At 41.2% G+C, this 25754-nt stretch overlaps 1 protein-coding gene across 2 annotated transcripts in view; it reads right to left on the bottom strand.

Annotated features, from left to right (window-relative positions):
• Positions 1 to 15185, bottom strand: part of ATIC (5-aminoimidazole-4-carboxamide ribonucleotide formyltransferase/IMP cyclohydrolase) — a 34100-nt gene extending 18915 nt beyond the window's left edge. For both annotated transcript variants that reach the window (XM_049888089.1, XM_049888090.1), the window contains exons 1-7: positions 15057 to 15185; positions 14538 to 14664; positions 6234 to 6310; positions 5334 to 5400; positions 2407 to 2495; positions 1726 to 1877; positions 1230 to 1386 (exon numbers count right to left, since the gene is read on the bottom strand). In XM_049888089.1, the coding sequence (XP_049744046.1) occupies positions 1230 to 1386; positions 1726 to 1877; positions 2407 to 2495; positions 5334 to 5400; positions 6234 to 6310; positions 14538 to 14664; positions 15057 to 15075 (688 nt within the window). In that variant the 5' untranslated portion in view covers positions 15076 to 15185. The remainder of the gene's footprint in view (positions 1 to 1229; positions 1387 to 1725; positions 1878 to 2406; positions 2496 to 5333; positions 5401 to 6233; positions 6311 to 14537; positions 14665 to 15056) is intronic.
• Positions 15186 to 25754: the final 10569 nt, after the last annotated feature.

The following is a 25754-nucleotide window of genomic DNA, read 5'->3' as shown; positions in this document are numbered from 1 at the left end:
TTTCCAAGGAGCCACTGGGGGATCTGAACTGCCGACCTTTTGGTTAGCAGTCGAGCTCTGAACCACTGTGCCATCAGGGCTCCACATAAAAAATAGTGGGTCACTAATTAAAAACAAAAGAAATTCATATTTTTATTTCCTTTATGTGTTATCATGGATAGTAGTTACTTTTAAAATAAAACTGCCAAATATTTACTGAGTGACTACAATGCTGCTGGGATATATCAGTGGATAATGCAATACCCTATTCAAAAAAAGTGACTGTCCTCATGGAGCTTATAGTCTAGTCGGGGGGATGCAGACAAGAAACAAAATAGGCAAGACACAGTGAATAATAAAAGTAAAATATCCCACAAGACATGAAACATGCAAAACTAAAATGAGACCCCTATTTATAACTCCCTCACCTCTACATAACACTTTATACTAAATGAGATAAACGGAGAAAACTGTTGGTTTCTGAAACACCTTGAAGAGTACCAGTGTCCTTCGCATACCAAAATTTTAATGGAATAGACAATAGAAAGTGCTACAGAGAAATGTTGAAAGTTGCTGAATCTACTAAATAGCTGAAACAAATAGGAATCCTTGTTTCCAACCCAAGAAACCAGTTATTAAGATCACACACACACAAATACTCCATTTTTATTCTTGTTTAAATTATGTTCCTAAACACACAAACAAGCAAACACTTTGTAATTACTACCATTGCCCCTTTTGTTGTGAAAACAAGTCCACAGCCTGTGCTTTGAGAAGCCTGATCAGTCTCCTAAAGGAGATCCTTATCTATGTGCCCTGGGCTTCCTCTGCCATGTCTTCCCACAAACAGTACTTTAAACATCAAAAGAAGGAAAAACACACTAAAATAAAGGGCAAGGAACAAAAACTCTTACACAGTATTAACGAAAACTAGGAAACTGAAAGTATATGGGAACTTTTTTTTACCTCAGAGTCTAAACGGGAAATAGAAACCTTGAGGAGGCAGTATCTGAGATAAAATAATAACTGCGTTTTAACTTTTAGAAGGAGAAATTTCTGCAAAATGTCATGTTTCTGATTAGTCATTCCACAAACGTAGGGAATGTTACCAGCTGGCATCTCAAACTTCAGATGGTTTTAAAAGGTATTATGTAAATTTATCTTCTAAATGTAAAGCTCATCAGATATAACACATAGAGTCACACATACTCAGACGCAGCAAACCAGGTGACCGAACACTCAGGCTGTACCTGTGATGGGAAGCTTGGGCTTCAGTGTGTATAACTGGGCTGGCGTTTGATGAGGGTTCATTCCATACCTCAAGGGCATCTGAGATACTCCTTTACTATACTGCTTTCTGAAGTAATCTGAAATTGCTTCATCATATTGTGCCGTATGAGTGAATGCCTGCAAAAAGTGTAAAGTTTTATTAAACACTAGCAGTCTTTCCCAAAGTGGAGGAGGCAAGATGATTTTAGGTGGTTCACAGCAAATTGCACCCCTCCCAACATGCAGACAAAAGACACCAAGGAACACTGAATGGCTTAATGAATTACTCCCTTTTCAATTTTCTGGCAATCTTTGTTGAGAGAATAGTATTTGGTACCTCTATTTTTAACAAAAGGAGAGCAGATTCAAGCAGTCTTGGTAGGTGATACAATCTAGCAAGAAATGAACACCATCTGGCTTGGCAAACACTGCACTAGATGGTTGTCATTTCATAATATTATAAAAGCGTGTCCCCACCTTCAAGGCTAACTGGCGTCTAGCCTCCAAAGAGGTGTCTCTACTATCGGAACTCTGCATCTCTGCAGACACCGCCGCGTAGTCTTCTGGGTCACACACTACTGTCACGCGAGCATGGTTTTTGGCTGCCGCTCTCAGTAAAGTTACTCCACCTTTGAAGAACAAATGATGATTTATATTTTCACATCCATTTATTAATCTCTTTCAAATACACTGTGCACATATGTCCACTATAATCTTAAAAAAATAAGAAAAAACAGCACAGGTGAATTTCCACACACCAAAAAAAAAAAATAGCTTATAAAATACTGATGAATCAGAGTCATCCTGGGACAAGTACCTATCTTCTAGACCCTCAATACTGAACATCAAAATAAAGTCTCACTTAAAATTTAAGTAATTCTCTATTCTGCCTATCAGCTAATATGGTTTTTCCAACTTACCAATAAGGAGCCCTGATCATGCAAATGGTTAAGCGCTTGGCTGGTAACTGAAAGCTTGGTGGTCCCAACACACCAGCAGCTCCGTAAGAGAAAGGCCTGCCAATCTACTTCCATGATGATTATAGCCAAGAAAACCCTTATAGCCAAGAAAACCCCACATGGGCAGTTCTACTCTGTCGCACAGGGTATCTATGAGCCGAAAACGGCTTGATGGCACCTGACAACAATAACAACTTACCAATATCAATTTGCTCAACAGCTGCCTCAACAGTTACATCTGGAGAAGCCACAGTCTTAACAAACGGGTACAGATTACAAACAACAACTCTGAAACAAAGAGGAATGTAGCTATCAGTAAAAACTCCACGTAGTTGACAGCTATCAAGAAAAACTGTAACTATCAGCATAATCAAAAAAACAATAAAGGCCTCAAAAACCAACTGTGGGATAGATATTTTAGCATTCTAAAAAATTATGTTAAGAAGTCTGGGCCTTCTACTATTGTAGAATGTAGGTAAACAAGACTGGAGGTTTGCATCCACTCAGAGGTGCCTTGGAAGAAAGGCCCAGTGATCTACTTCCAAAAAATAAGCCACTGAAAACCCTATGGAGCACAGGCCTACTCTGACACACGTGGGGTCACAAGCATTGGAAATGACTCAACAACTGGGTTTCTGCTATGAAGGCATCAAAAAAATTTTTTTTAATTTTTAACAGAAATGTGGAATACAAGATTACAGACAACATCTACACTTTGGAACGTGATCACTGCTATCTAGGACATTCGATTTCGTGTTCTACTTCCAACATACAGACTACGGATTGTGTACAATGATGAAAAACAACGGATCAAATATTTGGTTTCAAAGGGCTTCACAAGATTTTTGCATTCAGAGGTCAAACAACAAAATGAAGGTAATAGGAAGGCCAAAAGAACAATTAAAAATATGGAAGCAATCCAAAAAAAACCGGTAAAATGGAGTTGCACTTCTTGGTTGGCAGCGTAAGGACTTGTAAGCAGGCTCCTCAGTAAAACAAGCATAACTGAAGAAAACTTAAAAGACTGAAAATCTTTAAGCATACAACAATTGAAAAACACTGAAGCAAATCTACGAATAATTGATAAGGGCATTGAGAATGTTACACTTGAGCCACAACCAGCTCCCTCCCCTCACTGCAGACAAGCTTGACCAAAGTGCCCTTCGAGGAACAGTTGCCGAAAAACAGATTCTTCTTCCCCCAACTGCCAATCAACAGACTCAGTGTCTCATCAGAAAGGCAAGCTGCCAGCATTTCTCACCTCTCCAAATCAGAGCTGAAGGGACTAAATTCCTGGTTATTGCAGATGAGAGGTCCCAGGTCCCTCCCACTCACAGGATAGAGTCTTTACTTTCAAGTGCAACAGACCCAGAAAACCATGACCATGATCACCCTAGCCCCAGCTCCCTCACAGGGCCAAAGTTTCATGGCAGCAGAATCAAGCTAATACCAGAGGCTACCGTGTCCTCCAGCATATGGGGTAGTGTGGCTCATAAATTTTGTCATAAGAAAGAGGCAGTACATAAAAACACAGAGTTCTAAAACTCTACTGTAAAAGAATTTACTTTATTTAACAGAGTGAGCTTAAGGGCACTCTTGACAACTGTGGATATTTGGACAGTAAGCAATTAAGAAGAGGCTGGTAGCTATTCTTATCTAAGAGCTGAGAGAGGCTAGCTAGTTCACCAGAGAGAACTAGGGAAAGAGACAGCTAAGAAGAAGTCTCCTAAATTCAGAACAAACCTAAAAGACTGGCTTTAAAAACTACCCTTGTCCGAGTTTACCTGGAACAAATGCAGATGTCCCAGGACACTGTGGAAAACAGAAGAGCCAATCAGCTGATAATTAGTGAAGCCTAGGAAATAAGGAGCCCTGGTGGCACAATGGTTAAGTGCTTCGCTGCTAACTGAAAGGCAGGTGGTTCTAACCCACCAGCGACTCCATGGGAGAAAGACCTAGCCATCTGCTCCCATAAAGATTACAGTCTAGGAAAATCTATGGGGCAGTTCTACCCCATCAGAATCAACTCGATGGCTCACGACAGATGGATAGGAATCTGGGTGGTGCAAACAGTTAAGTACTTGATTACTAACCAAAAGGCTGGCAGTTAGAGGCACCTTGGAAGAAAGTCCTGGCGATCTGCTTCCTAAAGGTCACAGCACTGCAAAGGCTATGGTGCGCAGTTCTACTTTGCACATGTGGGGTCACCACGAGTTGGAACTAACTTGACAGCAACTGGTTTGGTTTTTTATTTTAACAGATGGATGAGAGACACAGCTTAACAGAGAGACCCGGGAAAGACACAGTCAAAGAGAACACTGTTAAAACCAAACCCACAGTGGTTGTGAACAAGCCCAAGGGTGTGCCTTCTGAGGAGTGACACCAAAGGCCTCACAAAAAAACCCGCTGCTGTCGAGTTGATTCCAACTCACAGGACCCTATAGGACAGAGTAGAACTATCTGATAGGATTTCCAAGGAGTGCCTGGTGGATTTGAATTGCTGACCTTTTGGTTAGCAGCTGAGCTCTTAACCACTGTGCCATCAGGGCTCTGTGGGGGAAACAGACTTCACTAAAACAGTCTAGCTTAGTCACTAATAAAATAAACAAGCAAACAACAACAAAAGTACCACAGACTAGGGAAGGGAGTCACTATCAAGTATATTACCCAAAATGTCCAGTTTTCAACAAAAAAAAACTGCAAGACATGCAAAGAAACAGCAAAAAGGTAGGCAAAAGAAATGCTCAGGGTCCAAAGTCAGATTTAACAGACTTCAAAGCAGTCATTATAAAATGTTTCAAGAACTAATGGGAGCCATGCTTCAAGTAAAGGAAGCAGGAAGAGGGAAGAGAGCTCTGCCAAAATACCTATTTACAGTCCGCAGCCAGAACGCACCTCAGTTGTGTTTAGTTTAAGGTGGTATATAGGTAATGTACGCTCTGCAAAACCAAAATGCTTACACACATGCAGTGCCACACAGAAGGTATTCAATGAACCTTTACAGTAAGAGACCAGGAAACTAAAATTAATGCTGATCTTGGATCAAAAAAAACAGGACGCCAAGTTTAGCAGATTTTTTTGTCTTTGGTTCTTAAAACTGTCAGAAGTTCAATTTCAAATTCTTACCTTATAAGATCGAAATCAAGTCTGGCCATGTCAGCATTATCTTCTGGGATATTACGAGCCAAGATTCCTAGTTTAACAAAGTTAAACAAAGTATTATGTTGAAAAAACAAGCCACAAAGAGGTACTTCTTTCCCATATAGTCCCATCAATCAAGTCAAAGCCGCTAACACTACCTAGTTAAGAGTATCAAACACACAGCTGAGCTATCGCACAGAAAGCTAAAAAATTAGAGTGTACTTAAAAACTTTCTTGCATCAGTTCTTGATTCCCCTTTTCTTGAGCAAATGTAAAAAAACGTAAAAAGAATTTTCACATAATTGCTGCCAGTTCTATTACAGTCTACGTGCTCCTGTTAAGTCAATGGCTGGTCTGATGATACTTGGTCTTGCCATCTTTTATTCTACCTACTTGTACTGCAACTGACAAGTTGGCAATATACCTGTTTCTTGACACCTTGGTTTATATGCAATTTGCTGTCTCAGATGAATGGACAAAAGTAAAGCACTTTCTAAAACAATTCTTTTGAAAGTCAGTTACATTGTGATGCATTCTTGTATATCTGAATTGCCATAAAAGTCTTTTAAGGCTAAATAAAACCTAAATATTTTGAGTAAACGCAGAGCAAAATATATTCTAAAAAGTTATCATAGGTCAGAACTAAAAGCAAGCACAGGAAAACAATCGGAATCCATCATGTAATGAAACAAGCTAGAGTTTAAACAGGTTCTAATGTATTATGAACTTTGGCAGCAAGTGTGACAAAACCATTATACCACACAGATAAATTTTTGTGGCGTTTATGATCTTTTTTTTTTTTTCCTCATTTGTTCTATGAAGTAATCTACTAAAAGATTCCTGAAAACCACTGAGGGTTTCAAGTGAAAGCTACCAACCACTTACCTGCATGGACCGCAGGATGTAGGGTTTTCACACGTCCCCCTAACATCTCAGGAAACCCTGTCAGCTCAGAGACATCTCTGAAAACAGACAAAAAAAAAACTGATACTCTTTCTGCTGAATTGGTATTTTACACTCTATCAAAGCACCTTACAACATTAAGTCTACTGTTCTCATTAAGTGATTTTTTTCAGAGCCTGAATTGAACAAAAAAAACCATTCCAATTTAAGTCTTTCGCTACACTTGTTTCCCAAAATTCTGCTTTTCAAAAAAAAAAAAAAAAGTCACATTTCCTAACTGATGCATGTTCTGAGAGAATCAGTTAGTGATTAATAGAGCAATTATTTACAATTTTCGGAGAATTCACAAATCACATCATAAGCTGTACAAATGAAACATTAAATAAATTCAACTGAGAAGAAATTCCGCAAGCTGACAAAAGCATTACCATAAGAAAAAGCATTCAAAATAGTCTTATTTCAGAAACATACCGAAACAGAAATGAGAATTCAATTCTATGATGAACGTAAATTTTGATAAATCAAATGAATGGGGAAATAAAGGATTGTTTAGCAAAATGGTGGCGTTGCTGGAATAACTTAAGCCCACAAAGAAATAAATTCCTGATGGATCAACGGCATTAAAAAAAAAAAAATCAAAGTAAGTATCAAAATTATATATGCGAGCAATGCTTTCCCAGCATCAAACAAAAAGACTGATGGAACGGACTACGTAAAAGTTAGACATGGGGAAGAAGTTTTACATGAGAAAAATAAATAAATAAATAAAAATTACTGGATAAGACAACAAAAGAGGCAAATGAAAAGACTATATTTAAGTACTCATCTGTATGACTAAATTGACCTCCACAAGTAAGTACCCATAAACTTTCTCTAGCAGAATTACACAAATAAACTTTGATGATGTGAAAAAATGCTCATGAAATGTAAGTGAGAAAAAAAAGCAGGAAGCAAAACTATCTTCTGTATAAGCTATGAAATAAAGTAATACGCTCATAAAAAACTGGAAGAGATACATCAAAGTATTTAGCAGAATTAGAAGGTATTTTTACTAATTCTTTATAGTTTTCCACACTTTTCAAATTTCTTACAATAAAGATATATTGCCTTTACCTTAATAATGAACATTTTTAAAGCAGCAAATTCCAGCAATGGAATATATAATTTTCTGGTTAGATTCTCCTACTAAAGAGACATACATACCAAAAAAACCAAACCCACTGCCGTCGAGTGGATTCCGACTCATAGCGACCCTATAGGACAGAGTAGAACTGCCCCACAGAGTTTCCAAGGTGCACCTGGCGGATTCAAACTGCCGACATCCCATCGCTGCCAGCCGAGGGACATACATAGTTCCAACGAAAACCGACCAACTGGCAACATTGTGGTTTCAAATTAAAAATTCCCTTTCCTGGGATTCAGAAAATAAAATCTGGTTTCCCCAACTGAGGACAATTACTAAAAAACTTAGTTGTTGTCAGGTACTATCAAGTCGGTTCCGACTCAGTGACCCCATGTACAACAGAACAAAACACTGCCCGGTCCTGCACCATCCTCACAATCGTTGTGATGCTTCAGCCCATTATTACAGCCACTGTGTCAATCCATCTCCTTGAGGGTCTTCCTCTTTTTCACTGATCCTCCTGCTCCATGCAAGCATGATGTCCTTCTTCAGGGACTGGTCCCGCCTGATAACATGTTCAAAGCACATGAGACAAAGTCTCACCATCCTGGCTTCTAAGGAGCATTCTGGCTACACTTCTTCCCAGATTTGTTCATTCCTCTGGTGCTCCATGGTGTATTCAACATTCTTCACCAACACCATAATTCAAAGGCATCAATTCTTTGGTCTTCCTTACTCACTGTCCAGTTTTCACATGCATATGTGGTGACTGAAACCACCATGGCTGGGGTCAGGTGCACCTTAGTCCTTAAAGTGACAGCTTTGCTTTTTAACACTTTCAAGAGATCTTTTGCAGCAGATTTGCCCAATGTATGATTTCTTGACTGCTGCTTCTATGGGTGTTGATTGTAGATCCAAGTAAAATGAAATCCTTTACAACTTCAACATTTCTCCATTTACCACAAAAAACTTACAGAAGGCATAATTATTCTTAGAATTAAACATCTGGAATAATTACAAAGCTTTCTATACTTTTCTACCTAAGAACTTGTACAGCTGCAGTCTTTGGAAATAAGTCACAGATTAAAATCTCATTAGTTCATCTCACCACACTTAAGGCTGTGGTTAATTTCCTGGGCTAACATTTTGGCTCCACCCTTACTAGCTGCATGATTGTTAATTTCTTTGTGCCTCAGTTTCCTTATCAAATATAGCGGCACAGCTTACCTCAAAAAGTTACCCTAAGGGTTACAGGAGTAAATAGATACAAAATACCCCTCTCCAACTTGGTTACATTCTACTAAATGAACAATTACTGTGCTGGGTTCTACATGCACCATTCATAGTGAATACTCTTACATTTTAACAGTGAGAGAAACACACCCCCCCAGCTTTTTTTTTTTTTTAAAAGATGGCACCCAAAATAAATTCTATTATGAAAACATTCTACATCCCACTTTGAAGTGTGGCATCTGGGGTCTTAAATGCTAACGAGTGGCCATCTAAGATGCATCAATTGGTCTCAACCCACCTGGATCAAAGGAGAATGAAGAACACCAAGGTCACACAATAACTATGAGCCCAAGAGACAGAAAGGGTCACATGAACTAGAGACATCATCCTGAGACCAGAAGAACTAGATGGTGCCCAGCCACAACCAATGACTGCCCTGACAGGGAGCACAACAGAGAACCCCTGAGGGAGCAGGAGAACAGTGGGATGCAGACCCCAAATTCTCATCAAAAGACCAGACTTAATGGTCTGACTGAGACTAGAAGAATCCCGATGGTCATGATCCCCAAACCTTCTGTTGGCCCAGGACAGGAACCATTCCCGAAGACAACTCATCAGACATGTAAGGGACTGGACAATGGGTTAGAGTGAGATGCTGATGAAGACTGACCTACTTGTATCAGGTGGACACTTGAGACTGTGTTGGCATCTCCTGTCTGGAGGGGAGATGGGAGGATAGAGAGGGTTAGAAACTGGCAAAACGGTCATGAAAGGAGAGACTGGAAGGAGGGACTGGGCTGACTCATTAGGGAGAGAGTAAATGGGAGTATGTAGTAAGGTGTATATAAGCTTGTATGTGACAGACTGACGTGATTTGTAAACTTTGACTTAAAGCACAATAAAAATTATTTTTTTTAAAAAAAGGATGCCACCATAATGGAGGGTAGGGGGAAGTGAGTAGGGGTACAAATCAAGTAAGACCGGGCAGTTGGTAAGTATTTAAACTGGGTGATGGGTACATGGCATGCAGGTTTATTACTTTTGACTGTGGCCAAAATGATCCCACAATACAACATTTGAGAAGGGGTGGAGGTAGGGGAGGGAAGAGGACACAGAAGAGGACCTTGCTTAAAGAAACCCCCAACTACTACAAGAGTGACCCAATGGAAAGAATGCAGGTCTGGACTTCAGATTCTCATCCAACTGCTCTTCAGAAAAGAGCCATAGGGTTCCTACAAAAATCACATACAAAAAAGATTCAAAAGGACTTTAAAATATACAAAGTATTGATTTAATTAATAAGGTAAGACACCCTGATCATCTGAACCTGCCAAATTCAGGAACAGGATTACAAAGAAAAAAAAAAAGGTAATAACCTACCCCTAAATTTTTTATATGGATCTATAGAAACCCTAATGGTGTAGTGGTTATTAAGAGTTCAACTGCTAACCAAAAGGCTGGCAGTTCACAGGACAGGAACCATTCCCCAAAATAACTCATCAGACATGGAAGGGACTGGACAGTGGGTAAGAGAGAGATGCTGATGAAGAGTGAGCTACTTGTATCAGGTGGACACTTGAGACTGTGCTGGCATCTCCTGTCTGGAGGGGGGATGGGAGGGTAGAGAGGTTGGAAGCTGGCAAAATTGTCACGAAAGGAGAGACTGGAAGGGCTGACTCATTAGGGGGAGATCAAGTGGGAGTATGGAGTAAGGTGTATATAAACTTATATGTGACAGACTGACTTGATTTGTAAACGTTCACTTGAAGCTCAATAAAAATTAAAAAAAAAAAAGGCCGGCAGTTCAAATCCACGAGGCACTCCTTGGAAACTCTATGGGGAAGTTCTACTCTGTCCTACAGGGTCGCTATGAGTTGGAATCGACTCGACAGCAACAGGTTTCTGTTTTTATATATATATATATATATATGTTCCTACAGGGCATATAGCAAAATATCCCACATGGTAACAAAGGCAGGCAGGTCCCCGACTCCTTTTCTAAAATGTACTTTAGGGGCGGGTGTGTCCTCCCTGAGCTCTCACTGAAGTTCAGTATCGCAGCCCTGGGACATTTTCATCTTCTACCGTTTAGCAGAGTTACACCCTCTACCCCCGCCCCACTAGAATGCCAGCTCCTTAAAAACAGAAATGGCATCGTGATCTACCTTTGCACAATCCCTCTTCCCAGCACCTGTTGTTGTTATGTGCTGTTGAGTTGATTTCCACTTATGGGGACTCTATAAGACCAGGCAGAAACTGTCCCAGAGGGTTTTAAAGACTGAAATCTTAAGAAAGGAAGACTGCTACATCTTTCTCCCAGAGCTGAAGGACTTAGAGGCTAGCAACTGAGAGCTTAACCAATGCACCACCAAGGCTCCATTTCCAGAACATACCAAATCTATCCTGAAGTACAATACTGTCAGTGATAGGATAACATCCATACACCTACAAAGACAACCAGTTAATGTGACTATTATTTAAATTTACGTACCAATCACTAATGCCAAAGATGAGGAAATTAAGGATTTTTACCAACTTCTGCAACCTGAAATTGATCAAACATACAATCAAGATGCACTGATAATGACTGGTGATTAGAATGCAAAAGTTGGAAATAAAGAAAGAACAGCAGTTGGAAAACATGGCCTTGGTGACAGAAACAAAACTAGAGATCACAAGATAGGACTTTTGCAAGACCAACGACCTATTCATTGACAATACCTTTTTCACCAACATAAACAGCGACTATTCATGTGAACCTCACCAGACAGGATACAGAAGAATCAAATCTTTCCATCTGTGGAAAAAGACGATGGAAAAGTTCAATATCACCAGTCAGAACAAGGAGAGGGGCCGACTGCAGAACAGAACATCAACTGCTCACGTGCAAGTTCAAGTTAAAACTGAAGAAAATCAAAACAAGTCCAAGAGAGCCAAAGTATTGCCTGGGGTGTGTCCCACCTGAGTTTAGAGATCATCTCAAGAATAGATTTGACGCCTTTAACACCAATGACCGAAGACCAGACAAGTTGTGGGATGACATCAACGACTTCATACGTGAAGTAAAAGATCACTGAAGACAGGAAAAAAAGAAAAGACCAAAATGAATGTCAGAAGAGACTCTGAAACTTGCTCTTGGATGTAGAGTAGCTAAGGCAAATGAAGAAATGAAGTAAAAGAGCTGAACAGAAGATTTCAAAAGGTAGCTCGAGAAGACAAAGAACTATAATGAAATGAGCAAAAACCTGGAGTTACAGAATATCAAAGAGGAAGAACACACTTGGCATTTTTCAACCTGAAAGAACTGAAGGAAAAAATTCAAGCCTCAAGTTGAAATACCAAAGGATTCTATAAACAAAATATTGAATGACGCAAGAAGCATCAGAAGACGATGGAAGGAATACATAGAGTCACTGTACCAAAAAGAATTGGTCGATGTTCAACCATTTCAGAAGGTAGCATACGACCAAGAACCAACAGTACTGAAGGAAGAGGTCCTAGCTGCAGTGAAGGCACTGGTGAAAAACAAGGCTCCAGGAATTGACGGACCAATTGAGGCGCTTCAACAAATGAGTGCAATGCTGAAAGTGCTCACATCTATGCCAGGAAATTTGGAAGACAGCTACCTGGCCAACAGACCGGAAGAGATCGATGTAAGAATGCCCATTCCAAAGAAAGGTGATCCTACAGAATGTGGAAATTACTGAATATCGTTAATATCACACTCAAGTAAAAACTTGCAGAAGATCATTCAAAATCAGTTGCAGCAGTACACTGACAGGAACCGGCAGAAATTCAAACCAGAGTCAGATGACAACATGGAATGAGGGGTATCACTGATGTCAGATCCATCTTGGCAGAAGGCAGAGAACACTAGAAAGATGTTTGTTTACCTGTGTTTTATTGACTATGCAAAGACATTTGACTGTGTGGGTCATAATAAATCATGGATAACATTATGAAGAATGGGAATTCCAGAACACTTAATTGTACTCATTACTACAAACCTGTACATAGACTACCAACTCCTGGTAGTGCGGTGGTTAAGAGCTATGGCTGTTAACTAAAGGTCAGCAGTTCGAATCTACCAGGCGCTCCTTGGAAACCCTATGGGGCAGTTCTACTCTGTCCTATAGGGTTGCTATGAGTCGGAACTGACTCGACAGTAATGGGTTTGGCTTTTTGGTTTGGTACATAGTCCAAGAAGCAGTCATTTAAATACAACGAGGGAACACTGTGTGGTTTAAAATCAAGAAAGTTGTGCCTCAGAGTTGTATACTTTCACCATACTTATTCAATCTGCATGCTGACCAAATAATTCCAAAAGCTGGACTATATGAAAAATGTGGCATCAGGATTGGAGAAAGGCTTGTTAACAACCTGCAATATACAGATGACACAACTTTGCTTACTGAATGTAAAGAGGACATGAAGAACTTAGTGAAGATTAAAGACTACAGTCTTCACTATGGACCACACCTCAATAATAAAACAAAAGTCCTCACAACTGGACCAATGAGGAACATGATGACAAACGAAGACAAGACAGAAGTTGTCAAGGATTTCATTTAACTTGGATCCACAATCAACGCCCATGGAAACAGCAGTTAAGAAAACAAACGACATATCCCTTTGGGCAAACCTGCTGTAAAAGACCTGCTTAAAGTGTTGAAAGGCAACGATGTCACTTTGTGGACTAAGGTGTGCCTGACCCAAGCCATGGTGTTTTCAATCGCTGCATATGCGAGCTAGACTATGAACAATAACGACCTAAGAAAAATTGATGCATTTGAATTACAGTATTGGTGAAGAATACTGAATATATCACAGGCTGCCAGAAGAATGAAAATCTTAGAAAAAGTACAGCAGAATGCTTCTTAGAAGCAAGACTGGCAAGACTTCATCTCACATACTTTGGACATGTTATCGGGAGAGACCAGTCCCTGAGAAAGGACATCATTCTTGGTAGAGGGTCAGCAAAAAGGAGGAAGAATGGACTGATACAATGACTACAACAATGGAATCGAACATAGCAACGATTGTGAAGATGGCGTAGGACTGGACAGTGTTTCATTCTGTTATATGTAGGGTTGCTATGAGTCAGAGCTGACTTGACAGCACCTATCAACACACAGGTACTGAATGGTTTATGAAGAAGGGAATGAATGGTAGATTTGTACCTACAGATGGTTACTAAAGAATCTAAAAGCAGAAGATCTGAATCATCATACCAGCAGTTTCACTATGTAGCCAGTCAAAATGAACCATTTGAATTATAACAAACTTTTCTTGCAGGACAAATGGCCCAGTTACTTTGTTACAGGAAGTGGGTAAGAAGGAGGGCTCTAAAATCAAAGTCTACTGGGGTTCTAAACCCTACCTCTATCACCTTGCCGTTGGTAACTGTTGTTGAGTTGGTCCCCAACTCATGGTGACCGTACGTACAATGGGATCAGACAGTTATGATACACAGTTTTCACTGGTTGATTTTCAGAAATAGATTGCCAGATCTTTCTTCCTAGTCTGTCTTAATCTGGAAGCTGTGCTGAAGCCTGTTCAGCACCATAGCAACATGCAAGCTTCCACTGACAGATGGGCGGTGGCTGCAGGAAGTGCACTGGCTGGACTGGAACCTGGGTCTCCCGCATACCATACCCATTGCCATGGAGTCAATTCCGACTCAGGTCTCCAGCATAGGAAGTGAGAATTCTCTCATTGAGCCACTACTGCCCCCTCCCCTCCCACCTACTTAACTCTAAAATTGCAGAGGAGTTACTAAATCTCTCTGAGCCCCATTCTTCTCTTCCATAAAGTGGGTAGTGTACCTACCTCACATCATTGTTGGGAGGAGTGAAGAACTCACTGTACCTAGCATGCAGCACTCTCAACGAATGACTGGATTCAACTGAAAAACTAACTTGCCACCTTACCTGACTGTCAGACCGGCATCCCTCAGAGCTTTTGCAGTGCCTCCAGAAGCAACCAGATTCAAACCAACAGAAGTTAGGTTTCTGGCAAATTCCACAAGGCCAGTTTTGTCTGAGACACTAAATAACGCTGCAACAGAAAACATTATTTCTCATTACTTAAAGTACATTGCACGACGTCCTCCAAGGTCTAGGAGGGAGCGGTGGAGGTGGTGTTCTCAGGAAACTGAAGGTTCCGAGGCCACCCACACCTCGGCCCACATTACCCGGGCCTAGAGCCTGGGCCTCCCCCAAGTCAGACAGCCGCGGCCGCCCAGCCCCGGGCCCGCCGGGAACTGGAAGCGCGATTGGGCAGGGCGCGGGCGGACAGCGGAGCCGGGCGCGGAGGGTGGCGCGCTCGCGGCCCCGCACCCTGCCTCGGGCCCCGCAGTTCCCGCCCGGCCGCCGCCATGGCCGGGGTGAGGGGTCCGCGTGGCACCGGCGCGGGGGACGCCGCTCCGCGAGGGGCGCGCAGGGGCTCACCGAGCTGGCTGGGGGCCATGGCTGCAGGCGGAGGGTCCGGGGCCGAGCGGCAAGCAGCGGCGATGAGCCACGCGCACAGGGAGGCGTGCGGCCCAGACGGTCGCGCTCCGGAAGCCGGGAAAGTCCCGGCGCTCGCCTGACGGGTCACGTGACGGGCCCGCCCACTCCCGCGCCCCGCCCACTCCCCGCCCCGCCCTGCTCAATGTCCGACTTAAAATCCGAGCCTCGGGGCCGGAGGAGAGGGCGGGCCGGGGCTCCAGCTGGTTTACTCTCCGACCTGAGTTTGGAGGGATCTTCTGGGCGTGGGAGCCGATTCCTTGTCCCCCAGAGACTGGAACGCAGATAAGTGTTCAAAGCGATACAGAAAAACAAAGAGCAATAGTGCTTAGAGCGTCAAAGCTGTAAAGGCGTCGGCTATCATCTACCATCCTCCCGTTTTAACAGATTTTAAAAAGAAAAAAGGCTTACAGATAAAGTGTAGTTCACGTGTTCAAGACAACCAAAAAAAAAAAAACCAAACCCACTGCTACCTAGACGTTCGAGCTCTAGATTCCACGCTGTGAAATTGCCTCAAATTGTGGCTTCTTTACAAATCTGTAAATATTATTTTGCCACAAATGGAGTGAAGATAACTGTTAAAAGGGGGAAGTTTACTTTTCTTAGTTCATTAAACACCGGAAAAGCAAAACTGAACACATTCGTTTCTTTTTGGAAATTACAACTGCTACAAAATACATACTGTTGCCTACACAAGTCTTATGTTTCTTATTAGAATTATGCTACCAAATAATAATAATAATAAAAATAATAATATTGCCTAGACCTTAATTTTTACTCTGGGCTTCATAGCTATAGAAGGAGTCTATTTTCTCAGCATCCACATAAACCGAAAAACCAAACCCGTTACCGTGGAGTCCATTCCGACTCATAGTGATCCTATAGGACAGAGTAGAACTGCCCCATAGTTTCCAAAGAAGCGCCTGGTGGATTTGAACTGCCGACATTTTGGTTAGGAGCCATAGCACTTTACTATGCCACCGGGGTTTCCATTACCCACACACTAATACTTATTTTTGTTTTTCTTCTTCTCCTCTCTAATTCTCCCGGTCTCCTCCTTACTCCAAAAAATACTTACTGGCTAAAATTAGAACTTTTGCGTTTTCACTGAGTAGGTTAACTCTGTTCTGAATATTCTCGTATGTTGAAGAAAATATATGAAGATTATCACAGTATCTTTGGAGCATGTTTGCCAACTTAGTATGAAAAGAGGCAAGGTTGATAGCTGGCAGTAAAGCAAATTTCCCCGGCTAGTCACCATTTGAGTTTTCTAGAGAATAGAAACCAGAGAAAGAAGAAAATAATTTTGAGACTTAGTGATAAGAGGAAAATAAACAGTAGCTTTTTTTTTAGGTACTAGACATTTTCCCTACATGTGAATTACAAATGTTCAATTCAATAAATATTTATTGAGTTCATTCTGGCTGAACAGCAGAAATGGAGTGTCAGAAGACAGAGATGAATATCACCTAGTCACTGTCCTCAAGGGGCTCAATGGGATGAAAATGTAGAAACAAAGTTAATGGAAAGAGAAAATATGGAATAAAACTGATTTTGTAGAAGCCCTTTGGAATATTGCCATACGTATTGTTACCGAGGGCCATTTCCTCCTTTGAACTGAACAGGATTTGTGTTGCCCAATAAGACTACTGAGAACTAATAAATCTGTCTTGGAAGAAGTACAACCAGAATGCCCCTTAGAAGCAAGGATGGCAAGACTGTGCCTTACATGCTTTTGACATGTTGTTAGGAGGGATCAGTCCCAGGAGAAGTCCCATACTGCATTATGCTTGGTAAAGTACAGGGTCAGCGGAAAAGAAAAAGACCCTCAACAAGGTGGATTGACACAGTGGCTGCAACAGTGGGCTCAAGCATAACAATGGTTGTAAGGATGGTGCAGGACTAGGTAGTGTTTTGTTCTCTGGTACATAGTGTCGCTATGAGTTGGAATCGACTCGACAGCACCTAACAACAACAACATGGATATTGGGGCAGCCTGGAGTCACACAAGCAGATTTATTTTGCCAGCAGCTTGCAGAAGGAGACAGTAAGGGCTTGAACCTTCAGAGAGACTGTCTCACTGATTTGCCTAGGAGCCAACAAGGAGAGGAGGAGGGGTTTTAATGTTTGTTCATGAGGTACTCTGGGCAGAAGTTTAGAGATTTCTGAGAAAGGGTTGGGTTAGGCAAATATAGGTGTGCAGGCAGGATTTCTTCAAGGTGGAAGTCCTTTGCTTCCCCTTGACATAACTCATTATGGGTTGTGATGTAGGCACACTGGTTCCCTTTGTCACATTATCCCCTTCCGTGGGCACAGGAAGGACAAACAGTGGTTGCTTTTACTTCTTTTGCACACACTCTGCACCTGTCAAGGCCTGCTAGAACTATATTAACAGTTTATTTGCAACATCTTGGACCATTTCAGTTGGTACCACCCCTCAGCTGGAACAGTTTGCCCCACAGGGCCTGTGTGTTCTGTTCTACTTTCCAGGAGGTGGATTATGGTTGTACCAAGTTGTTTAATCCACTCTCTGTCCTGCTTGCCTTTTTCTCAGCCTATATGCCAGGGGCAGGGAGGGGAACCCTGGTGGTGGAGTGGTTAAGTGCTACGGCCGCTAACCAAGAGGTTGGTAGTTCAAATCCGCCAGGCGCTCCTTGGAAACTCTATGGGGCAGTTCTACTCTGTCGTATAGGGTCGCTGTGAGTCAGAATCGACTCGATGGCAGTGGGTTTTTTTTTTTTTTTTTTTTTTGGTTATGTTGAGGGGTGGTGGGCAACTGGCCCTGCTCCAGCCTGGTCCTGTCTCACTGTCTCAGTATTAAAAAAGAATAAACTTTAGGTTATAGACCAAGACACGTCCATTTTCACTGAAAGATGCTTACTATAGTTAATTCTAATTCTTCCATGGTTTTGTAGTCTAGGCTTGATATGTGCTTCATGTGTTAACAGAAAGAGGGGTGAATGAATTTCTTACTAGCCTTGTGATCATCAAGGCCAAGTCGTCTTTGGGAGCCTTAGTTGTCTTATGGGCTCATCAGATTGTAAGAATCCAGTTAAGACTGTACTGAAGATACAAACTAAACTGTAAAATGTCTAGTAAGGATAATTAAAAAAAAAAAAAAGAAAAGTTGCCATCAAGACAATTCTGACTCGTGGTGACCTCGTATGTTATAGAGTAGAACTGTGCTCCATAGGGTCTTCATGGTTGTGAGTTTTAGAAGTAGATTGCCAGGCCTTTCTTCAGAGGCTCCTTTGGATGGGTTTGAACCGCCAACCTTTTGGTTTGTAACCAAGAGATTAACCATTTGCACCACCCACGGACTCCAATAAGGATAATATAGTAGCATAATTTCCTTCATGGTTCTTTCTCTTGATGTCCCTGATGAGGCCAGTATCTCACTGAGCTTAAGAGCATGTCCTCCTTGAAGATGCTAGACACAAGCAAGCTGTTTTTGTGTGCCGTTAAGTTGATTCCAACTCAGTGACCCTATAGGACAGAATAGAACTGCCTCACAGGGTTTCCTAGGCTGAAATCTTTACAGGAGCAGATCACCAGGTCTTTTCTCCTGTGGAGAGACTGGTGGGTTCAAACCACCAGCCTTTCAGTTAGCGGCCAAGCGCTTAACCATTGTGCTTCCAGGGCTCCTTACAAGGAAACTAGTGTATTAGCAATGAGAGACTTTCCCACAAAGACAGGGACTTACTTTCACCAAGGGTCTCTCACTAGCATTGCTGTTTCAGACAGACACCAAAGAGCATGCCCTAAATGCTTACATTTTCGTTTTTTCTCTTCTTACTTCACATGTTTTGGCGACCCTGAAATAACCTTCATATACATAAATATATTCAATAAATTTATAAGTGATTTCAGTTCCTCAAATGTGCTATAATTTGTTTTTGCCTCTGTGCCTTTTGTTCTTTGTGAAAACAGACATCATTTTCTCCAAAAAAACCTTTCCTGCCTCTGTCCACTCCCATATCTGTGATCTCCTTCTGGCCTCTAAGGATTATAAAGCTGCTTCATCTTGAACCAATGTGCTCCAAGGGCTTCTCCACTCAGTGGGTACAGCCTACCATAGGAAGTGATTCCTCAGAACTTGGATTTTTGACTTAGTATATTAAGTGTGATCCACAAAACCCCTCTCTGCCCTACTCCAGAAGGCTAAAGTATTTTGTGACATTTTAAAAAATTTTCAGCATTTTCCTTGGGGCTGTTTGGAAATAAAAAGTTGGCAATGATACAAAAAATGAATCAGAATAGCTGGAAGCACAGGCACCAGTTAGGAAGGTTTTACATTAATCCACACAAACTCCCAACCAAAGGCCTGAGAGCATGGAAAAGAAGGGATCTATGTGAGACAAAATCAGAGGTAAGATTAACAGTAGAAGGGGACCATCCAAATGTGAGAACTAAGAGACGGAAAAAATAGGAGTGTTTCCAGCACAGTTATGGAAACTTCTTAGGCATATCCAAACACATCGTGGGACTGAGTTACTGGGCTTGAAGGCTAAAGACTGCAGTCTCAGGGGACATCTAGGTCAATTGGTATAACACAGTTCCCAAGATAGATGATCCAGTGGAATGCAAAAATTAGCAAAAAATATTATTAATATCATGCACAAATAAAATTTGTCGGAAGATGATTCCAAAGTGGCTGCAGCAGTACATTGACAGGGAACTCCCAGAAATTGAAGCTGGATTTAGAAGATGATGTGGAACCAGGGATATCACTGCTGATGTCAGATGGATCCTGGCTGAAAGCAGAGAATACCAGAAAGATGTTCACATGTGTTTTATTGACTGTGCAAATGCATTCGACTGTGTGGATCATAATACCTTATGGATAACGTTGTAAAGAATGAGAATTTCAGAACACTTAATTGTGCTCATGAGGAGACTGTACACAGGTCAAGAGGCAGTCATTCGAACAGTACAAGGGGATACTGAGTGGTTTAAAGTCAGGAAAGTTGTGCGTTAGGGTTTTATCCTTTCACCATACTTATCCAATCTGTATGCTAAGCAAATAATCTGAGAAGTTGGGCTATATGAAGAAGAACAGGGCATCAGGATTAGAGGAAGACTCCTTAACAACCTGTGTTATGCAGATGACACAACGTTGCTTGCTGAAAGTTGAGCAGTTGAAGCGCATACTGATGAAGATCAAAGGCTACAGCCTTCAGTATGGATTACACCTCAACATAAAGAAAACAAAAATCCTCACAACGGCACCAATAAAACGTCATGATAAATGGAGAAAATATTGAAGTTGTCAAGGATTTCATTTTACTTGGATTTAAAATCAACACCTATGGAAGCAGCAGTTAACGAATCAAAAGACACATTGCATTGGGCAAATCAGCCACAAGAGATGTGTTTAAAGTGCTCAAAACCAAAGATTTCACCTTGAAGACTAAGATGCGCCTGACACAAGACACGATGTTTTCAGTGGCCTCATGTGCAGGTGAAACTGGGCAATGAATAAGGAAGACCAAAGAAGAATTAACGCTTTTGAACTGTAGTGTTGGTGAAGAATATTGAATATACCATGGACTGCCAGAAGGACAGAAACACTGGTGGTGTAGTGGTTAAGTGCTATGGCCACTAACCAAAGGGTCATCAGTTCTGATCCACTAGGCATTCCTTGGAAACTCTATAGGGCAGTTCTACTCTGTCCTATGTGGCCACGATGAGTCAGAATCGACTTGACGGCAATGGGTTTGTTTTTGTTTTTGGCCAGGAGAACAAACAAATCTTGCTTAGAAGAAGTATAGCCAGAATGTTTCTTAGAAGCAAGGATGGCGAGACTATATCTCACATACTTTGGACAGGTTATCAGGAGGGATCAGTCCCTGGAGAAGGACTCATGCTTGGTAAAGTAGTTTTTAGGTGCCATCGAGTTGGTTCCAACTCATAGTGACTCTATATACCACAGAGCGAAGCACTGCGTGGTCCTGCGCCATCTTCACAATCGATGTTATGCTTGAGCCCATCGTTGCAGCCACTGTGTCAGTATATCTCCTTGAAGGTCTTCCTCTTTTTTGCTGACCTTCTACCAAGCATGAAAGTAGAGGGTCAGTGAAAAAAAGATTGTCTTAGTTATTTAGTGCCACTATAAAAGAAATGGAAACCCTGGTGGTGTAGTGGTTAAGTGTTATGGCTGCTAACCAAAAGGTCGGCAGTTTGAATCCACCAGGTGCTCCTTGGAAACTCTATGGGGCAGTTCTACTCTGTCCTTCAGGGTCTCTATGGGTTGGAATCGACTCGACGGCAGTGGGTTTGGATTTTTTTGGGTATAAAATAAATACCACAAGTGGATGGCTTTAACAAAGAGAAATCCATTCTCTCACAGTTTAGGAGGCTAGAAGTGCAAATCCAGGGTGCCAGCTCCTGGTGAAGGCCCTCTCTTTTTGTTGGTTTTGGCGGAAGGTCCCTGTCATCAATCTACCCTGGTCAAGGAGCTTCTCAGTGCAGGGACGCCAGATCCAAAGGACGCAGTATTCTCTTGGCTCTTGTTTCTTGGTGGTAGGAGGTCCCCATATGTCTTTGCTGCTTCTCTCTTTTATATCTCAAAAGGGATTGATTTAAAAGGCAATCTAATCCTGTAAATTAAGTCCTGCCTTATTAGCATAACTGCCTCTAATCCTGCGTTATTAACGTCTTAAAGGCAGGATTTACAACACATAGGAAAATCACATCAGGTGACAAATGGTGGACAGTCACACAATACTGGGTAATCATGTCCCAGCCAAGTTGGCACACATTTTTAGGGGACACAGTTCTATCCATAACACCAAGGAGGTGAGGGACGATGCCAGGCAGTCTTGAGACCCATTTGAAGCTGATGATGGTGAATTTATTCAGATTGTTAAATTGTGTGATTTCCCTCCAGCAGCACAGCAGCCCTAGTAAAAGCACAAAGAAGGCAGATGGCTCCATTCATCCAAGATGGAGGTTTTGCCAGCAGAATGAGAAAAGAACAAGAGACAAGGGACTTGGGGATTTTGGCAACTGTGATTGACTTGATGGACCATGAAATCTCAGCTGGAGAGGGAGGGAAGTAAAGGCAGGAGGGAGGCTGTAGGGAGTCAACTGTGAGAAGAAGACTAGTTATGGGTTATGGCAGGCTGGAAGGAAGAGGGGTTGCTTTAGAGAGTTGGTTTTAGGAATATTTAGCAGTTTTGGGTGTTGACAATATTCAAGGTGTGATCATGGGAGGGGGAAGCTGATGTGAACGTAGGGAAGGTCATTGTAGGGAAGGTCATTGTTGTGCCCCGGACTCTGCCAGATTGTGTCTCTTGCCCTGGAGTATTTGTTAATAGCACCAACTCTTACTTTCAGGTGTCCCTATTTGGACAATAGTATAGTTCAAATGGGATTTTTGTTGGTAATAATTGCATGAATAAGTGTATAGATCAGCATGAAATACCAATTCTAATAATATACTTAGGAATTTCTCAAAGACAAATCTAATGGATTATGTCTCTAAATTGGTTATCATGTTTAACACTTTTGGGTATCTTTTTCATCTTAGGAGTCACTGTAGTTCCCCTAGGTATTTAATAGCTTAAAATTAAAGCCAAATTATCACTTTTTCATGCTTTGTAACAACAATTGATTCAGAGAAGCATCATTAATTGAAGCTAAACAGGTAACGGGGCTTTAGCTACTATGCAGCGCCTGTTTTGGATAATAGGCATTCTGGGCAAAGAGTCCCAAGAAAGGCCTTTAGTATTGGTTTCTAACCTGAAGTGCCTTCTCTGGTTATTTGCTAAGTGGAGCAGACCATAAGTGGAATTGGGGCTTTGCCTTTTCCACGTTGGCGCCCCTATCCTATTCTTTCCAGACATAGTTACCTTAAAATATTTCTTGATTCTTGGGTCCTCCTGGCTAGCCTTGCCTAACTCTTGGTATCTTCTGTGATTTAGATTACCTGTGCGAACCATTTGTCAGTACTAGGGTAGATCACTACTTAAAAATTGTGCAGGGAGTACAGAGAGTTTCCCTAGGCCCCCTCTCCTCGCTGCACACAGTTTCTCCTGTTATTTCTACCTTGCGTTCCTGTGATACCTTTTTTACAATGGATGAACTAATATTGCTATATTATTTAAAACTAAAGTCCATAGTTTACATTAGGGTTCACCCTTTGCTTTGTACAGTTCTATGGGTTTAACAAATGCATAATGTCATGTGTTATGTATAGTTACATTATCATACTGCATAGTTTTATTGTCCCCAACTCTCTAAAGCAACCCCTCTTCCTTCCAGCCTGCCATAATCCATAATTAGTCTTCTTCTCACAGTTGACTCCCTACACAGCCTCCCTCCTGCCTTTACTTCCCTCCTTCTCCAGCTTAGATTTCATGGCCCATTAGGTCAATCACAGTTGCCACTTATTCACCAATTCCCCCAAACCCCTGCCAACCACTGGCCTTTTACCGTAGTCTTTATAGTTTTGCCTTTTCCAGAATGTCGGATAGCTGGAATCATATAGTATATAGTTTTTTTTTTTTTTTTCCAGACTGGCTTCTTTCGCTTGCCAATATTGCATTTAAGCTTCCTCCATCTCTTTCCATTGATGGATAGCTCATTTGTTTTTATCGCTGAATAATACTTCATTGTATGAACCTTTGTTGATTTTTAACTGTGTTTTTGAGTTATGTTTCTTAGTGGTTGCTCTAGGAATTACAACGAACACCTTAATTTCTCGAATCTACTTCAGATTTACACTAAAATCGATTGAGATATAGTTGCTCCACTATAGCTCTGTTCCCTCCTCCCTCCTTTGTGCTGTTGTTGTCGTATGTATTACATCTTTATTCATTTCCTAGGGCTGCCATAACAAATTATCACCAACCTGGTGGCTAAAAACAACAGAAGTTTATTCTGTCACAGTTTTGGAAGCCAGGAATCTGAAATCAAGAAGCTGTCAGCAGGGCTGTTGCTGCCTCCAAAGTCTCTAGGGGAGGACCCTTCTTTGCCTCTTCCAGGTTCTAGTGGCCCCAGGTGTCCCTTGGTTTGTGGCTGCATGACTTCAGCCTCTGCCTCTCTTTACATGGCCTTCGTCTCTTTTCTGGGCAGACCAATATACATTTGGTTTTGCCAGAATTCGTAAAAGTTCCAGAGACCTAAGATTGATTATATAGAATCTGGTTTGCATAAATTTAGCACTTTGAGACCAGAACCTAGGGATGTATTCTTCATATCTTGCTCCTGCTTCTGACATACTAAATAACATACAGGGACAAATGTATATTGCACTGTTGCACTTATTTAGATTAGAAATGTAAGTTTCTCTGATTCTAAAATCCTGGATTTTGAGTTCTATGTTAGGGTATGTTTTCTTGTTATTACATGAAGAGCTAAAGTAAGACTTGATTTTTAAAACATAATTATCTTTAGAAAAAAAGGGAACTAGAACTTTTTTTTTTTTTTTTTAGAACATGGCTTGATATAAAATAATTATCTTTATACAGGCTACCCCCAGGTTATGAACAAGATCTGTTCCTAAGTGTGTCTGTAAGTCCAGTTTGTAGGTAAGTCAGAACAGGTGCAGAGGGCTCTTATTTACCCTTACTTTAGTGCAGGAGGGGAGCCCTGGCACAACGGTTAGGAACTTGACTGCTAACCAAAAAGTTGGCAGTTTGAATCCACCGGCCGCTCCTTGAAAGCCCTATGGGGCAGTGCTACTCGGTCTTAAAGGGTCGCTATGAGTTGGAATTGACTCCATGGCAATGGAGCTTTGGTTTCAGTGCAGGAGAAGGCTCAAAGCCTCTTCAATGCTGTAAAAGCCGCACATGCAGCGAGTGAAGGTGGTTGTGATGAAGAATTTGTTTTGAGTAGCAGTTGGTTCAATCATTTCAAAGTGAGGGCAAATTTAGATAATACTGAAATATTAAAAGGCAAGTGCAAGTCGTCTGTAAGTCATAAATCGACATTCCTAACCGAGGGACTGCCCGTAATCCTATCTAGGACTCTGAGGCGGTGGGTAAACCATGCCCTTTCCCTCCTGCTTGGTAGCTGAAAAATGATCACCATGTGTTGTTTTACTTCAGGGTTGCTTGACAATGTGCCAACTTCATTATTTTTAAAATAAAGTGTAGTTGAATAAGTACATAAACTTTAAAGTGTAGATCTTTTCTGGATACCTGGAAAAGTAAATTTCCATATTTTAGGATATTCAAAAAATCATTTCTGTCCTAATTAAAAAAAATATATATATATATGGATTTATATTAATTTTACACAATGAAATATATATACTGACTTCTAGCAATGTATATATGCCTATTACATGATACAGTTATAGCAATGTCCATGTGCCCATTGTAAATATATAACCAACCATTAGATATCACTTCCTACATGCCATACACGGTTCTCTACATTTTACATAAATTAACTTATTTAAACAGGTATACTTTCTCAGAATTTGATTCAAGAGATATAAAAAAAATCAAATCTTGGATAATGCATCCTATTTTCAGAACTTGAAACTAATATCCTAAGTGTTGGACAGAAAAAGTCAGTCTGTAAGGTTAAACTAAACTCTTCCGTCTAACAACTGGAAAAATCCCATAAAAAAATCAATAGCCAAAGAAAAAATATTTTGGAGCACTTAGAAAAATAAGGACATAATAAATA

Source organism: Elephas maximus, chromosome 6, assembly GCF_024166365.1.
Source record: "Elephas maximus indicus isolate mEleMax1 chromosome 6, mEleMax1 primary haplotype, whole genome shotgun sequence".
Taxonomy (NCBI): Eukaryota; Metazoa; Chordata; class Mammalia; order Proboscidea; family Elephantidae; genus Elephas; species Elephas maximus.
The sequence above is the reverse complement of the archived record's forward strand: the minus strand, read 5'-3'. Positions and strand labels throughout refer to the sequence as shown.